Source organism: Coloeus monedula (assembly GCF_965178545.1).
Source record: "Coloeus monedula genome assembly, chromosome: 1".
Taxonomy (NCBI): domain Eukaryota; kingdom Metazoa; phylum Chordata; class Aves; order Passeriformes; family Corvidae; genus Coloeus; species Coloeus monedula.
The window spans coordinates 140,807,112-140,826,429 of record NC_138781.1 but is presented as its reverse complement, the minus strand read 5'-3'; the positions used below and the strand labels follow the sequence as shown (position 1 = coordinate 140,826,429).

At 36.6% G+C, this 19,318-nt stretch overlaps 1 protein-coding gene across 5 annotated transcripts in view; it reads right to left on the bottom strand.

Annotated features, from left to right (window-relative positions):
- OXR1 (oxidation resistance 1) overlaps nt 1–19,318 on the bottom strand; it is a 275,058-nt gene that overhangs the window by 45,411 nt on the left and 210,329 nt on the right. For all 5 annotated transcript variants that reach the window (XM_082291244.1, XM_082291243.1, XM_082291245.1 and 2 more), the window contains 4 exons: nt 15,032–15,139; nt 13,791–13,910; nt 9,682–9,828; nt 1,188–1,372 (listed from right to left, as the gene is read on the bottom strand). In XM_082291244.1, coding sequence (XP_082147370.1) covers nt 1,188–1,372; nt 9,682–9,828; nt 13,791–13,910; nt 15,032–15,139 — 560 coding nt within the window. The remainder of the gene's footprint in view (nt 1–1,187; nt 1,373–9,681; nt 9,829–13,790; nt 13,911–15,031; nt 15,140–19,318) is intronic.

Genomic DNA, 19,318 nt, shown 5'->3' with positions numbered 1-19,318 from the left:
CTGGAAAATAAAACTTCCAGAAAGCAATCATGCTGAAGGCAACATCACTCTACATCAAAAACCCCAGAAGTACTGCTGTAGCAACATATACTTCAGTTGCCCTTTCAATAGACACATGTGAACAGGCAGCAAACAAGACCATGGCAAGATAACAGGTCACTCCCAGGTTTATGTCAAAACTGAGCTTAAAAATAGTATGAGGCAAATTAATACTTCTGAGTGTCCAGATAGTTAAGTTTATGAAGAAATATGTACTTAGGGTACTACCTATATGAAATGTAAGAGGGTATTTTTAAGAGTTATTGAGCATCTTAAAAAATGCAACTATTTTAAGTATGGTATAGAGTTACATATCAAGTAAACAGCTTTACACTCTCTTGGTTAAAGAAGCCCACTTTCCTGCAGCTAGACAGTCACGGCAGTCTGCAAATTTTTGTGCTTTATGAGCTGTGACAGGTAAAGGTGGCATGATTTTTTTTGTCCTTTTTGGTTTTCAAGAGAATTTATCTTTTTCTGATGACAGTATAAAAATAGGCAACAGAGAACAGAACAAAGATTGCTCAGAATGCCCTTTAAAGTTGATTTTAAATGCCTGCTGCACAAAACACCAGTGAATAGAGCTCACCAATCCAAATTCATTCTTTATTCCAAAAAAGGCTATATCTACAGGTGAATATCCAGTCCCTCCCCTAGCCAAAAAGGAAAAAAATATACTCCTAGTCCTATGAAAATATATACAGATCTTAAATTAGTCTAAATCATCTGTTAGAACAACAAGTTTGAGAAGCAAGTGAAAAATGCTAAACAATAAAAATTTACACCTAAGACTGTCAAAGCTGCACTTTCTTATTGTGTATGCCAGTCAAATTATTGAACACATCTATTACTGTTTCCATAGTAGGGAAGTGGCAGAGGAAACAGTGTGGTACCTCTTCCTATACACTGATCTTTATAAGAGACTACTGGAGGAAATTAGAATCCATGTATATAGAAGACAATTTGTCCTGTATCATACATAGGGTGTGAGAACTAAAGCAAGCTTTTTATAGGATTTTTCCAAGCCAATTTTTGATATCCTTTCCTAACAAAAAAAAGAAGGAAAATGCTGGTTTGCTGATTTTGTATGGTCAACAATATGACTACAGTTCAAATTTACCCAAAGCTTTATAAATACTGTTATGTCTTACATGCTTAATGACTCCTTAATTTTGCTGTCCACAATTTCCTTGTACAGAGCAGCTGACATCACTTCTTCCATTGGACACATGATGCCATATTCTTCACAGCCATTCTCTTGGACCAGAGGATCCATTTTATGAGGATCAAACATTATATTATTTGGCGTCACTAGCAGCACACCATTGACCGTACCCTAAAATGACAGGACAAAGAAGTAATTTTTCCTCCTTCAAATTCCAGCTTATTCAGTTTTCAGTAGGAAAAAGGTGTTTTCCATTTTATTTTAAATAAAGCAACTTTTAATTTATATTTAAGCAACCTGTTATGTTACTAAGTCACTGCTAAACACAAGAAACTGTAACTTTTTCTGGGTAAGTAAATTAATACCACCTGCCTTCCCAAAAGGAAACAGCTTTATACCTCACAACTAATCAATAACTGGGTTTAGTAAAGTAAGAGAAACCCTTACACATTGAAGGATACACTCAACAGTTCCTTTGAGGTAAGCAGACATCCTTCCCAGATAACCACAGGGCTTAACTGGTAGGTTTGAAAGCAATTTTTGTCTAAAACTTGACTCTTAACTCTTCTCTCTCACTTTCTACTACTTAATTAAAGAGACCTTCAAAAACTGTCACTTATCCTAATTTTCTTTACACGGAAGTAACAGAGAGGCTGTATCAAGTCCATCTAACTTAATGGATGTGTTGACTGATTGGACAAATACATTTACAGAATGAAACTAGAATAAAAAATACTTAAGATATTTAAAGATGAAACTTTGGATGGTTTTAATCACAATGATACTGCTGCAGTACATGAATACAAGTACAGTTTAAACTTTGACTACAAAAAACTTTGAGGTTGATAGTCATATGAATTGTAGGGTTCTTATACAATACAGCTGTAAAAACAAAGTTAAGTTACAATATGCTGAAATTTTTTTAAACAAAAAACTTAGAACCACATGCAAACATACAACAATTGCCTGCTACAAAAATTCCTTTAAGTGCTGGGACAGTAGAGATCAAGCTAAAATTATGAACTGGAAAAAATCTAGCTTTAAGTAGAATGACAGGAATACTTCAGTTACAGATCTTGGCTCCTTAAAGACTTTAAAAATCCAAACAGACATTTAAAGCTTTTGTGCAAGAACCAGAAAAGGGTCACTTCATGTGCTGTTGAAGGAATTAAATACTTATCTTACTGATAAAACATTCACAACTATTATAAACAGTGTGTATTTTTTTCAGTTTCAAGAAGAGATTAGCACAGCACAAAACACAGCTACAGTTCTTCCAAACTCAAGAAATTTGTTCCCAGGTGATGGTTGATGACCTTCACAGTAGGAAAACAAAGATGCCAAGCAGTAAAGTGCAAGTTAAAAAAACCCAAACCAAAAAAACCCCTAGTATTAAGGTCTACAACAATGACCAATGCTATCTCTACTAGGGAAAAATGAAAACAGGTCTCAGAAGCAGCTCAAGCATCTGTACTTGAGTCTCTTAGTTGTTCAGTGCTTAGTCAGATTTTATATATATCTTTTAGAGTGCAACACATGTTGAAGACTTTGAAGTCAGCAGAATACATTTACATAACTCTAAGGTGTTTAAAGTACTGAAAAAAGACTGTCACTAGCCTTTCTTTTCCAGCACAGTATTGTGGAAATAGACTTTTAAGGTGCAAAAAGCACCTCCAAGAGGACAACTGTAAAGAGAAGTCTACATTTTGTTTTATCTGCTGTAGTCTAGAAAACAAATTCAATGTGGCTGCAGAAGTCAATGAACCTACTCAGAAGAATGACTGCTTTTCTCTTTAAACATATACAAGTTCTGTAAATTCAGTGCATAATTAAAACAAAAAAGCAGCAGCTTTTCTACACCTGAGCTCTTTCATTAATGGTCATGAAAATGGAATTTTATCAATACTCTCTAGATCTGACTCGGATAATGTCATAGTCTGGATGGCAGTTGGATTAGATGATCATTATAGGACCCTTCCAATGAAAGTATTCTGTTCTATTCTTTCACTGCCCATATACTGCATGTGGATCTTCAGAACAGTCAGGCTGAAGAGAAAATGGTAAGGCTGTACGACTGCTCTATCTCAAAGATTTAAGTGTTTAACACCAGCTTCCAAAATTACGTATTACTCAGCAGAAAAAACCAGTAATGGAGTTCATTAGAGAGTTCTTCATTTCCAGAGTAATACTGTCTTCATTTGTTCGCTATTTCATGAACCTTCCTTGATAAATTAAGTACACAAAAAGTGCTAAAGCCTTTGACACAATAAAGAGATGATATTTTTCTGTCAAGGGGTGTGCTGTCCCAACTGACATATCATTTGTGTCAACAAGCTCCAGTGCTTTACAGCTTGCTTTCAAGAGCACAGACAAGACTCCTTCAGCTGACAGTAGAGGCCAAAATTGATTAAAGAAAAAAAGCTTCCTATGTTTGACATTGCTTATCTGAATACTAGAGTCACATCATCAGAATAACATGTATGAAGAACCACTTGCACATCAACCACTCATTTCAGTTGTCTTGCTTCAGACTCAAGTTTTAGCAGTTCAGAAAATACCAACTTACTCCTCCCAAACCTCAGAGGCCAAGCTTGTTAGTATCTTAAGAAAACACCACCATTTCAAGGACAACAGTCTTGTGTGTGTGCAAGGCTACTCACTACATAAGAGAAGCAAGTTTAAGAGACTTTCTATTGCAAACGGAAAGTTCCTAGAGAAGGCTGACAGTGATCTATCCAATGGCAAAGAATCCCAAACCTGTACATTGATATGGCCTTAGCACATATGGAACATCCTAAAGCCTACCTCTGCAGCCTCAAACAAAGATACAGCTAGAAATAATAGAGGCTTTTATCTCGGCCTTAAAAGAAACCCTCAACACCAACAGGTAGACATTCAACATGAAAATGAATTGGAAAGTGTATTTCCATGTAAAATTTACTACAGCAATAGAAATTGAGAATTAAACACTCAGAACTATCAGTCTTTTATCTGTATTTGACCAAGCAGCTGATCAAACACTTCACTTGCAATTGCTATAAGGAACTGAAAGATTATAGAGGTATCTTGAAAACAATGGATTTATAGCACGTTAACAAGAGATGACCTATTTTATTCTTATCTATTTGAAAAACATAATGCAATACTTCTGCCTCAAGTTACTAGACATGGTCCACAGTTACTACCTGAACACTTCAGGATACTTTTCTAGAGAAGAACTGTTGCTCCAAATTAATATAAATTAAATTCTTAATTATATTAATTCATACACTCATTACCATTAGCATTTCTGCCATTTTTAATTATTACCTCCAAGGATGACTGAATGTTAACCCAGACAGCTAAGTAATGCACAGGTAAGAGCCAGATAAAGAAATATTTTGTTTGGCTGCAAATTTTAATTACTCTTTTTCAGACATGCCAATGTTTCTAACACTTTCTCTTACAATTTCCGTGATTCTTACAAGACAAATACCTTCTCTCTTCACTATCTTCTAACTTGTTTGCAGAAGCAAAAGCTTCCTTTAAACCTATTACTCAATAGATGTTGTTTCTAGCACAGACAGAAACCAAGTGCTATTAATTCTGTGAGGAAAAAAGGATAACATCAGAACAAAACATACAAGTAGGAGCATACAACCCTTTAGCCAGCTGGTTAAGAGCTGCTCATTACATTATGCTGATCTTCCCTGAGCAATGGAAACTGCAGCAGCTCCAGCCTTTGAGAGCTAACACCGCAGCCTTGCATTAAGTCAAGATAAAAATTGCATCTACTCTTTAAAGGAAATACCTGATACTTCATTTCCTTTTTGGCTTGTCATTATGGATCAGACAGATTTCTGTGTTATTATTCCTAAAATACGTAACTCTAGAACTATTGTCAGAATACACAATGATGGACTCCTGAGCGCTTTGGTACCATGCACTCATTTAAGGTTCTAAAACAACTTTTCTGGTTACTCATACACATATGTGCACCATGGCAGCAGATGCCACAGATGTCCCATAAAATACCCCAGAATGGGTAACAACAGTGACACCAGAAAAAACCCTACAGCATCTCTGTATCAATAATGTTGCTGGCAGGACCAGGGCAGTGATTGTCACTCTGTACTCAGCACTGGTGAGGCCACATGTAAAACCCTGTGTTCAGTTCTGGGTCCCTCAGTTCAGGAAGGACATTGAGGTGCTGGAGCAAGTCCACAAAAGGCCAATTGAACTGGTGAACAGTCTATGAGCAGCAGCAGAGGGAGCTGGGCTTGTTCAGCCTGGAGAAGAGGAAGCTCAGGGGGGACCTGATTACTCTCTACAACTACCTGAGAAGAGGTTGTAGCCAGGTGGGCATTGGCTTCTTCTCCCAGGTGATCAAGGACAGGACAAGAGGAAAGGGCCTTAAGGTGAGCCAGAGGAGGTTTAGGCTGGGCAACAGGCAGAATTTCTTCACAGAAAGGATTGTTAAGCATTGGAACGGGCTGCCCAGGGAGGTGGTAGAGTCTCCATCCCTGGAGGTGTTCAAGAAATGACTGGACATGGCACTTTGCGACACGGTCTAATTGGTAAGCTGGTGATAGGGGAAAGGTTGAACTTGATCTTACAACGTGTTTTCTAACCGAAATGAGTCTGTAATGCTGTTCTTGGTAAGCTACTACCAACAAACTAACCTCCCCTGCTATCTCACAAGCACCAAAGATGACTGAGAGCCTAGTCTGTTCCCCATATATAATCTCCTTGGTTCCTTGTTTTTGGAGCAGGTAGAAAGTTCCAAAGCTCTCTCTCTGACCTGCTTGAGCTACTGAAAATATTTTCAGTGTGAATATATTCTTCAAAGTGAAGAATATCATGGGGGCTTTTCTTATGAAAAAGAAATTCATGCCCTTGTCTACCAATATTAAGACAAGAAGATGAACCCAGCTTCTCCTTTGTGTACTGTCATGTTGGGTCTTCAGCCCAGACCCCTTTAATATAAATCAAATACTCACTTAAAATTTCAGAAACAGCTCTTTGACTTTCTTGTAGCTATTTTGAAAATTTGAATTTGTATAAAATAATTGCTTGTACTAACAATGTTGTTAGAGAGAGAGACCAGAGCACAAGCTCAAGTAAAAACACTGGACAAGAGCATGCACACTATCAACGTGACTCCGGCATGCTGACGTTTTCTCTAATCACTTAATTTTCTAATCCTCGGGAAAAAAATAATTTAAAAAAATGAACATCTATAAACAGCTCAATTGTTTATACAGAACCTTGGGAAAGAGTTTTTTAGGACATCCTCCACAAAAGAACCAGTCACTTGTTTCTCTTGGACCCCACTTACTAACAAGTTGTTGAGAGAAAAAATACTAAAAATACTCTCTATGAAACAGAGATACAAATTAGACTCTGCCGGTAGCTACTAAGTAGTTCAACATGATACTGTTACAGGAAGTTCTGGTTCTGGAAAAAAATAGCACTTGCAGAAGTCAAGTTTCCTGTACGTAACAGATTTTAAAGACATGAAGTAAAATTCTGTTCAGGTGAAGTTCAGATTTAAGATCCTCAAAGAGAAATGCTATGACACTATTACTGAAAACCATGTGGACAGTCTAGGTTATTAAAAAAATAGACCCCTTGATTCTTAAAGTTAGTCCAGAAAATATTAATCCAGATAAGTAAAAACATACATATTGAAAGCAGATTAAACTGCACATGCAGATACTCAGTTCTGAATCAGTTTTGTCTTCTTACCATTAAAATGCCTTAGACTTCACAAAATGGCTCTAACGCCCATGCAATACCTGAGATGGAAATCTGAACAATATAAATGAACATTATAAACAAACATTATAAATGGAGGTTTAGAGCCAACCTATCACATTGGTGAGTCCACACATTAAGATTAAGCAGTTCAGTAAAACACTTCTAAGAAAGTTTGAAAGGACTCCTAACAAGAAGTTTTCAAAGATAAGTTCTCTAAATAAATAATTCCATTACATTCTTGAACACACAAGGTTGAATAAAAACTGTAATTGATGATTTATGAAGCTTTTATCATGAAAGTAACATTTATTTTATTCTTTTTTTCTTGCATAAGTTTTGAACCTTGTCAGTGTCCTCCTTTTCACTTAATGTAAATGTGTGCTTTCTGTGCTCTTATTTCCAGGTCAATGGCTTGGCTTTTTTCAAGCCTCAGTATTACTAATTTTCCTTTAGCTACTACATTTCAAAACATTCAAATAAGTTAGCAAAAATAACAAAGAATTTCAAACCTCCCTTACTAGTTTCAGTTACAATCAAGCAGACTTTTTAAAGCACTTTTTTTTTTTTGCTTCAAGGAACAGTGCAAAGAATGAAAAAACCCCAGAGCAGCACACTTTTGTAGAGAAGAAGCCAACAGTGCAGCTGTAAGACAGGGCATACCTACATATGCAGTAAACAGTGAGTAAAGGTGTGAGTGCAGCTGGTTACACTGGCTTATTGTCTGTACAGAATTTGGCATATTCACATGACCCTGTCTCTTACTGTGCTCAACACCTTGCCTCTATCAGTAGCCATAACCACTAAAAAGGGAGCAGGGAGCAACTGCAATGAACAGAGCAAGCATTCCAAGGTTCCAGTTACTGCTCCTCAGATAACTCCTCTGTGCTTGTCCAGGAAGTCACAGTTGCGACTAAACCCAACTCCAACCACATACAGAATAAACAGTCTTAAAAAGTGAGAAATAAAACAGTCTTACCTTAAGGAAAGACCTTTTGCATAGACACACTGAAAAACAGGCTTTCACTACATTTCAGTTTACAAGCAGCAGTCACAGTGATGACAGACTTCACAGCTGAAGCCCTAAAGAATGGTTAACTATGAGCTTCAAAAATCACTTCCAGAGTAGGAAGCAGAGGATGAATCTTTTAAGCTTCCTCCAGAAAACTTTTTAAAGTTTATCATCCTGCATCATCACAAAATGTATCAAGGAGAGGCAAGACAACATTCAAGAGGACATTCCTACCATATGTGGCACAAAGATTAAATTACATGCTAAACTTACAAGATCTGGCACTCAAATCTGAGCAAGTCAGTATTCATTTTTCTCCCACCCACCTCCCCAAGTATGGAGAGATACTGCAATAGGTTATACAACCTTTTAGAAACAGAATTCACCCTGAAGCTCTTAGAAAATAGGCTGTAATGCTGCAAGTCAAAGACAGATGCTGTTAATACTCCCTGTAATATTCCGAGGGGAAATTACAGCACATAAATAATATGCTGTAAATTTTAACCCCAGATTTTTTCCAGTACCTCCAAGTTCTAACAAAGGCTTACAAGTCTCAATTCCTCTACGTAACAGCACTTAAAACTGGTCAGTAAGGAGGTGCCTAGGATCAGCCTAAAAAAGTCGGCTACAGACAGAATGTAACGAGTGAAGAAAATTAACTGCAAAGTAGAACAAAGTAACAAACAAAGCTGTTCCAGTACTTGCCTCACCAACTTCTAACACAGCCTTTGTCAATACACATGTATTGTCAAAAGGCTTCAAGCTTGGACACACATGGACCTGCAATCCTTTCCCTGTCAGCCAAAAAAAATTGCAGTTTTAGGAGATTCTTATTAATCCGTTTATCATTAGTGTACTTTATCTGCAAACCTACTGCTGAACAACACAGAAAGTGGTATTTCTGTATACATACCCAAACTTCAGACAAAGGAGGAAGTATTACAAGTACTTTGAATTTTGTTGCATTCATTCAGCTTGAGCAAAGGCATTTTTCATAGATTAAGTGTCTAACAGTAATTTTTCTGTGAGGTAGGGGAGCGATACATTTTGATTTTTTCCGAAGTGTTCTGAGGTAAAGTGTTTTAACATTAACTCAGTCCCTAGAAGTCTGTTCAAGACTTGTGCACCTATGAGCTGAACAGAGATTAATTAAGTGCCACTAACTTGGAAGCATTTTGTGTAATTATGCTATTGAGAGAACTATAGCAGCTTCAAAGGAAAAAAAACAAAATCAAGGTTTCTACCATACCATACCACACCAAATGGAGAACAATACACAACGTGTTTGTAGAACCAGAGGTTTATTCTGCTTGCCCTGTTCTGTTTTAAAAAGAAAAATAAAAAAGGAAGCAAAGCTACACAACATATTTCCTAGTATAGTTTAAGGCATGTTTTTCCCCACTGTAAGTAAAGAAAATTACTTATCAGAGATACTTATATACAGAACAAACAGACCTCATGCCCTCAACATACAAGAATTATGTAAGAGTCTGGCATTGGGGAAGTTTGTCACTTATCAACTGCTTGCATCATGTCCTGAACAAGTGGCCTGGAGAATCCAAAGGAAACAGTGTGTAAAAAAATAAGTGTATTTATACAGACTACAGATTTATATGCATGTGAGTTGATTCATCTAGTCATCCCTGACTGAAGTCTACTAGATGTTTGTATTTTAAACATGCTTTATTATTACATCCTATACAGTAACAGTAAAACATGAATGTTTCAGTACCTTGCCATTAGTGATGTACTTGCAATTAATTTTTAGAAATTTCTCTGTAAATGCCTCCTCCTCTTCGGAGGTGGATGATACCACTCTTGAAGGACGAACACATGCTGGTGAAACAGCAGACTCCTTCTGTTGGACTCCATCTGAATCCTGAAAGGAAATATAAACAAAGAAGAACTTAGCAACTTGCCTCCTTCAATATTCATTTCTGGAGATTTTCTGCTGTGCAATTTGACCAGTCAGGTCACTGACAGGCAGATTATAAAAGAACTGCCCCAATAGGGACCCTCAAGGATTTGAAACTGACCACTACCACAACAAACAGTGTTCAAGGCCAGGCTGGATAGGAGTCTGAGTAACCTGGTCTAGTGGAAGGTGTCTCTGCCTATGGCAGAGGGGGTGGAACTGGATGATCTTTAGGGCTCCTTCCAACCCAAGCTATTCTATGATTCTACAAAAGATTTTAAAAAAATTACATACACAAATGCTGAATAAAGTTTGAACACAATGATCCTGGCAATTTTCTGGCCCATGTTCTACTCTATCCATTCAGTTCACATTTTTCCAGTATTTTAACAAGGCTGCTTTGGGACAATGAAGGGCCTGGCTCTAGTCATGGTAAGAAACATGCATTGCTCTTCCCTCATCTGCTGAGCCTGTCATCTCATCACAGAAAGAAATCAGTTTTGTCAGGTATGACATAGCCTTGGTAAATTCTCTCTGGCTGTTTCCAACCACCTTTGTCATTCATATGCCTGAATTTAGCTTTCAGAGAATTTCCTTCATGACCTCCCTGGGAAGATAATAGAAAGAGTAATCTACCTCACTGTCTATCAGTATATCCAACTAAGTAGTGAACATAGAATCCCTACCAGGGGACAGGACAGACAGCAAAAAAAAAAAATTTGTCTTTAAATTAAACAAACAAACAGTAGACAGATTCCACCAAAGCCTATTTTACAGGCAAAGAAACCCTGCTTTGGAGCTTTACTCACACCTAATGACTTCCATTTCATACATAACTGCTATTTTTAGTTACTAATAAAATATTACTATTCTTAAAAAACATGAATGCCCATGTTCCCTTTGGTTTTCTGTTTTCCTGTTCATTTTCATTCAGTAGGACAGATTGCAGATACATGTCTTTAATCATATCCAGGAACATTATGCACAATTGTTTTCAGTTCATCATCTCTCTGGCACTACTTTAGCCTTTGCCTGTATCTTTCAACTTTCATTACAGATCAACCAAAAAACCATAACAATATACAGAACACTGAACTGAATTTTGCTGAAAAAGCTATTTAAGGTATAATTAGGAAACAAACCTCCTGAAAATTAGTTCTCCTTCTACATATGCCTTCCTACTGAAAACTACATGGTCACCCTTGTGACATAGCTTAGCAAGTGGCTCTGGAAGTGCTCAGCTGATATCCAAGCCCCCTGTGAATAAGCCAGCTACTTCTCATCACATTGCCACATGACAGACTCAGATCCCAGTGTGGCCTGGGAAAGGGAGGGGTGGGAGGGATGCACCACCACAATGGTAGGCTTTCCAATTGAATGATGATGCCCTTGCCATTACATACTATTTTGAAGTGGAATTTAAGCTTTATAGGATCTTCTCAAATATGTGCCTAAGACTGGTGAATGAAGAAATCTTTCAAAAACCCAGCAGCATCAGAAAAGCTTCAAAATCTAAGATATAGTTCTTACGTACACACTGACAGCAACAAAATTATTGAAATACACACTGAAATCTTAGCTTAAGTATAGCAAAATTTAAAAAAACCCCAAAAACATAAAAACAAAAGCCTACCAAAAACCCCCCAACTTTAACAAGGTTATGCAGGTCTTATATCTGCCACCTGCTAGTTTGCATCTAGCCACATGATTGTGTTAAGCTACTCCAATGTTCAATAAAACAGAAAAACAAGAACAAAACACATCAGTGTATTTTTGACTGAACAGGCATTCAGATATTTGTTAGTCTTATTAAATTTGTAACAAGAAATCACTGATTTAAATGACCAGAGCAGAGAGAAAACTGCTTTACATTATATAAGCAGAGGAACACATCTTTACCTTGACACATGCTTAAATTTAAACTGCAAATCTGAAGTCAAAACTGGAGGACGGTCAAAGAAGACATACATCAAGAGAGCATTAGAGAATGTATACTAGTATTTCTCCCCTTCATAATGATAGCAATCAGCAAAAAGAAAAACACGATAAGACAGGTGCTATGGTGAAGAACAAAGCCCTCTAGCCTTAACTGCTCACACACAAGTTGAGCACCTTTTGTGTTGCTGGAGAGACTGAAAACAAAACGAAATGCACACAGTCCACACTGACAAGTACAACTTATTTCTGTTCCTTGATTTTTTCTGACAAATATTTCTTCCTTCCTTAGATGTACCTTGAAAGGCCTCAGAAACAAAATAAACACTATTATATATACTCCCATTGCTCATTTGACTTTCTCTGAAGCATTTAAGAACTACTTGTAATGATCCACAACATGTAACAAGATGCACAATATAGTTATGTAATAATAAAGTGTCAGTTAAATGAAATCTTACACTCCAATTGTTGTTAGCACTGGATTGATTACACTAAATGAAAAAAATCTTTTGCAGAAGAGGTTTTTAACTTTAAGCATTTACTTTGTTTCTTCTACACTTGCAATGAGCTATGAACATATAGTTAATAAAAAGTTTTCAAACAAATTACAGGTATGGTTACACTATTAAGTCTCCTTATCTAGTATACGCTAACAGATACACAAAATACTTGACAAAAGCAAGAATAAGGTATTTTTCTGGCATGGAATCTGTAGGAAAAGCTGGATTTCTAATACTAAACCTGGTATTTTCCCTTGAGTAACTTCTCACAGCGTATGTTACATGGGCAGGCCTTTCTGAGACTGATATAGATACAAGATACATGATACAAGAATGTATTCTTGCAGGCGAGTCTATTTACTGTGCTACACCACCCCCAGTTTGCCAACAAACATAAAAGAAATTATTCAGTACAAATGACAGCAGACATAACAACTGGCACACTAGGACAGAGAAAAGGCATCACAGCAAAACCAAACAGTAATTTTCAGTAGAAAGGCCATCTGAAATGCAGCTTGGGAACCTGTTCAGCAATAAAGCAAAACCTTTCTATTTAAACTTGTCGGGACCAAGTCACGTAAGCAAATAAATGCTTTAAGTCTCAAACCTTCCTAAACTTTGAGCACACAGGGTCCTAGAATAGATGTTTCACAGCTTGACTGACTACTATCAAAATATGCTACCAAGAAAATTTGTTATTTGAGAGAAAAAGATAATAACTGGGAAAAGAACAGTGGTGATGTATGCAGAAGCATCCAGATAAGGTCATAGTTGCAAAAACTTCAGAGAAGCTCAGGCTCAAATACTGAATCTTCCTGGTTGGACAGCTCCCTATGGAATGCTGTCAACAGCAAACCAGTGTTCCTGGAAAGACATTCTTCTACAAAGCCAGCTCCTACCCAAAAACCTACATTTGAGCTGAATTACAGCACAGCTTTGATGGCTAAACATTTTTAGCATTTTGAAAGTCAACAAAGGTAGAACTACTGAGTAGAAGTCAGCTAAAATTAATTCTGTATTAGCCCTTCACTGAAACCTTTTTTTTTTTTTTTTTTTTTTACTTTATTTTGTGAAATTAAACTAGAGAACCCTCTCCCACACCTCTACAGCAAGCAGGGGGTACCTGAGCATTCCTGCCAATACATCATATCGAGAAAAACTATCAGTAAGATTAGGGACAAATGTTTAACAAGCTCTGAAATGTAACAAATACAGAAACACAACAGAAACTAATTAAGATTCCAGTGTGCAATGACAGTATTTTGCTACAAGTAATTTGCCTTCAAATCAGTTTTCACATAGAAAACTGTCATTTACAAAGATTAAATATTGTATTTACTTTTAAAAAGGATCTATTTTACTTTCAGCTCCAAGTGTTGTCAAGTACTTTCTCCCCAAAACAAAAGGACAGTTTAAGAAGAAAGCATAGCATCTGTAACATTTATCTTGTAAGGGAAAATTAATTTCAAGGACAATAGGTATACCTACATTTACTGTAGCCTTGTCAAGCTCTGCTTCGGAGGATGTAGGTGATAGGGGACTTACAGGACTTAGAGAGGGGGAGCTGTCCACACTAGAAATGTAGTCTGGGTCAGGAACATACAAAATCTATAAAGAAGATATAATGTAGTTAGAAGTCAGTAATGCTTTCAGATTTACTTTAGATTTCCCACCAATTCAGGTATATTCACTGCACTTTCTCAAAATAAACTACACAAAACCATTCCTGCAATAGGAATTGCTTTTAACAGAATTATGATTTAAGGGGGAAAACCAATACTATGCAAAGTACTTGAAATTTTAGCATTTCAAGTTTTTAAATGCTATATTGATATAATTTTGATTTTCAGTCAAAATAACCAAGGAAGAAGTTCAGATAGAAAGCATTAAAAATATACAGCATGCCAGAAATAAGAGTGTCCAAGGAAGATCTGTCCAATTATTTCTCTTGCTATGACTCTATTATCTGAGCAAAGAGGAAACAGACTCACTGAATATAGAAAAAAAAAATTCAACTGAAGGTATTCACACCTGTAATACATTATTTCAGCCATGGTAGGCATTCAATCTACCTAGAGAAAGTTCTGCAGCAATCAGTAATGAACACAGAATTTTATCAAATAAAGTGCAAATACCAAATGGCCAAAGGCTAACACCATAGTTGACCTATCACTTGTTTCCAGGCCTGGCTTTCAAGAAGTGAAAATTGAAGGCAAAAACAGGAAGGAAGGAAAAAAAAAAAAAGCAATACTGATCTATAATAAATGAATGGTAATTCATATACTGCTGGTAAAGCCATCAAGTTTCCAGAGCGGAACAGAAACATTATTCAATTTATTAAAATAGAATTGCAGGCAGTAATATCCAGTCACAGAATGTTGTTTGTAAGCTGCACCCTGAATGTGTCTGCTGAACAAGAATTGGTAAACAGCCTGCTATATTTGCAAAGCAACAATTTGGCTTGTATCTAAGTGTTATTATTGTACCATTAACTACATCCAGTTTTAGAAGTCCTCTTCAGAAGAGAGACAGGTAGCTTCCTTACATGTTTCCTTTTTAGGCAGTTATTTAATAGGCATAAGGAAGTAATAGACTAGAGAAAAAAGAAAAACTCTTTAACAAAGCCAATAGGAAAACCAGTAAGAGAAGTACTTCAGCACTCTGGTAAGATTGAGAAATATAGCAAAGAGGACTTTGTTGGATAAGTAACATAAATAGTGTAATAGTACCTGTCCAGGAACGACTGCTCTGGAGAAAAGCTTATTTAATTGAACCAGTTCATTGGGTGTTGTATCAAATTTCAAGGCAATACTGTTTAAAGTATCTCTTGATTCCACCTGTATCAATTGAGGATAAAAAAAACAAAACAAATCTGTAAGCAGTTAGTTCAAATAGTGGCCTACAAATTTTAGCATGTGTAGATTTACCAAGATTCTGATGAACTTTTATGTCTTCATTTCTTATGGCAGCCCATGCCCCCCAAAAATCAAACAACAAAGCCACCCCAAAAAACATACCTACCCCCTAAATATTAGTCTATTGCAATCCCATGTAAAAACACATGGCTTCCCACTATGTTTCCAGGTGGCCAGTGTCAGTCACACAGCTTGAGCTGTAGGCTCAGCTGCTGCACCAGAACTTCTGGTCTACAAATTCACCGCTGGTTACCACTGGGCCAGTACACCATTGACTGGGTTTACAGAATGATTTATTCCCCCTCTTCAACTCCTTTTCTCCACTCTTCACCTACAGAAAAGCTGAAGAATTCTCTCCATAAATATAAACACACTCTCTTATTACTGAAATAAGCTTCTGTTAGACCCTGACTTTCAAGCAAAATCCATCACTGAGAAAATGCAAAAATGATGAAGCAAACCAGGTCGACTACTATGACGGCAGATGAAGCATAAGCGTTTTGAGAAAGTGATTCCCAACTAAGGAAAGGATTTTTTTAAGCTCCTTTCTGACCTCCATCTCCCAAAGTGTATTTAAAATGTGCTACCAGAAGAAAGCAAAATTTAAAAAAAAAAATTTATACAGAAAGACTATTTCAGAATAAAGAACTCATAGCCTTAGGAATAATGGAGATACAAGGAAACAAACAACCAAAACGTTTACTGCATAATGGCACAAGGCTTCATAAACACTGTACCAGGAAAAAATAGACTTTATCAGTTAAGACAAGATGAAGCTATAGAAGGTAAGATACATTTCCAGCTAAATATCAGTAGAGCTAGAGAATTCTTTTCCAGATCATTTTGTAAAGGTGCAACTGTCAACCTAGATTCACCAACAAAAAGATATAAGCATTGCCAAAGAAAAAGCAATTAGCTTTTCTAAGATAGGATTAGAAACTTATTACAAGACTTCTTTGCACAGGAAGCCAATAAGCTAAACAAAGCAGCAAACACTTCTCTCCACTAGTATTTCCAGTATGGAAGACTGTATTGTAGTAGCTCTCAGTCATTCAGTACTGGGTGATCACAGATACACTAAAAAAAAGAATATTTTCATATGCCATGTTTAACTGATACTAAAGCAGAAATCAAAACAGGACTGTAACCAAACCAAATATGTACCATGTGCTTCACAGACCATAACAAAACTAATCACCAAATCAATGAACAGTAGTGCTCCCATCAGAAGATCTACATAATACAAAAAGTTTGCTAAAATAAACTGTAAAGTGAAATTCAAAAGCTTTGCCTAAGTTTGCTCTCACATAAATATTGAGGGACAACAGTCAGCTGCTAGGTAAATATTCCTTGCGAATCACTTAATGATTGAAGCAATTGAGATTTTAGACTAACTTATGATATAAAACATATTAAAAGCATTCAATTAAAAACCACAAAGATTAAGCCCTTTTTAGAGTGTGTTCACTCTTTATAGCCTTCAGAAATAAAAACATCTTGTGAGATAGCTTGGCAAGTAAAGGGTTTATCTCACTCATGATGAACACAATAGCAAGTATAAGATTCCTTTTTGTTTGGCTGTGAAGTTCGCACAGGCAAATTTCCACACTACATGGGACTTCAGGGACCAGCATAGACACCTTCTTAAAACAAAGACACTGCTCACATAATAGAGACTTCCTGAAGTATCTTCCTAGATTCAAAGGCCTCCTTTTGAATTCTCAGGCCCTCTACTGTTCGAAAAAGTAGAATCTAAAGAGCCAAAAGATCAAAGAACAACTTTGTAGAAAAGCACAGAACTAACAAGATTGAAATAGTGCCACCACATACCACGGATCCCCAGCTTTTCCCCTATCGATTCACTACTGTAAGAGAAGGCAAGAAATTATTCCTTCTCTCTCAGAAAATAAAGTTTCTATACATTGAGGTAGCTATTTAAATGCTATTCTGAATATTAAAAATCTAATATAAATATTTGGATATTGAATCTTCATTGAGAATACACCCATGTTTGTCAGGTGCACTTGTGTGTACCAGCAGACAGAACTTCAGCCAACACTGTCTCTGGTTCAAACTACCTTCATTTCCCTCAGATCAACAGCTGGCAGTTATTTAAAAACTTTATTTTAAGCCTAATTCTCTACTGATATTTAAATGAACTATACTGTAATTGCATCTCAACAGTCAGAATTCATTTGTTCTTCCATTAAGAATTAGACTTCAAACACATATGAGTCAGAGTGCAGAGATAATTATTTTTTTATTTCAACATTAGATGTCCACAAGCCAGAAAGCAATCAAACAATAATTTAAGAGTATTAAAATGAACTAACAAAATCAAACAGATGGAAAGACTAAAGAAAAGAGTGAGGACAAACGGGAGCAGGTAACACAACTTTGGCACTGTACTCAAGCCTTTAGAAATACCAATTATGACTATATTAACTAATTGTTAATAGGCCCAATTTACATAATAAGCAACATCAGTAAAGCAAATCTTGTAAGTACCATAAAGCCAACTTCAAAAATAATTAGTAAAAGACAAAAGATGAAGTAACACCACCATTATGATCTACATTTCCTATATTCCCCAAAATGCGTTAAAAGATTATGACAATGGCATGCTCAAGGAAAAGTAGCAGTCAGACAAGAAGACACCCCTTGGGTTTGAAATGGAAGAGCAAACAAATTTAAAAGAAAAAAAAAAATCACCAAAAACTCCAAAGTGTGTAGTTGTCTAAATAGCATGTAAAGGCTTACGATGACAACAGATAGTGACACCAGAAGAGAACCCCTAGCACACTCTATACAAAGGCTGAAAACTCAGTCTTTAGGCTACAGTCTACTAAAGGCTTCTGTGACCCTCCAGAACTGATACTGGGCTCTTTCCATAACCTGGACAACATAAGCTGCATATTAAGTAATTATTCACTACTTCAAGAGAAGAGCACAGCCTTCAATCCCCAGAGAGATAAAGGGAAGTCTTACATTGGAGCCTCTAACACTGATAAACCAGATCATCCATTTCAATTGCTCACTTATAAACATTTTCTTAAACAAAACCCAAACATATCTGTAAATAACCACATTCTTTCTTCTCCTCAAAAGGAAGAGCAGTTAGAAGGCTTTTATTGAAGTCACAAGACTGCTAGGATGCTACAACCACTGGTGATCAGTGGGCCACGCTGTCTGCTCATGCTCCATTATTCACCCGTAGTTGGCCCTTCTGACACCTATAGGCAGGCACCAGTTGTGTCTGTACACACAACATGGAACATAAAAGGCCGAAGGGGAAAACATATGGCTTGAGCACCAACTGTGAATTCTGAAAAAACTAACAATATCAATTTGCATCTAATATGTTGACTGACACTGAGAAAAGGATACTCTATTAAAAGCTATCTGATCAATGTCTAAGCAATATCAGCAAAAATAAACCTCACTATCCTTTACAGGCAGTTAGGACTTACTTCCGTCAATTAGTACCATATCTACTGACATCTTCTCTCTGCTGCTACATACAGAACAGCAGGTTCAAGTTTTCATACCTTGGGAATTTTAGATTAAAATCTTAAACATTAACTGCATTTTGTCTTCAGCTTTAAAGTGAAAATTTATTTTATTGTTTATTTGTTCCATAGTAATTCTGTTTTCTAAAAAAACTCTGGTGCAAAGTCTACTTCATATTAAAACCCCATAGTCTGCATCAGTGAGATGCCAACTCACTCCAAACTTCAGAGTACAAAGACCTTCCCTCCTAAAACCATGTAGCCACTGGAAAAACTGACATATTAAATTGTTATCTAAAAAAAGGCAAAATGCACCACTAACTTCAACAATGCTGGGAGGTGAGGGGCAGTCTGGTTTCCATCTTCATTCTCTAATAGTTTTTAAAGAAGCAACACATGCAGGTATATAATTACGTATGTGTGTACACATATGTGTTGTCACTGTGACAGGAAGTAGGACTAAGTCAGAAACCAGACACAAGTGCATCTCTTCACATGGAATAAAGTCATAAATAACAATAGTAACAAATTACCACAATAGTTACCAGACCTCTCTTACAATGAGCATAAGCTCAGTTCCTAAAGGTTAGAT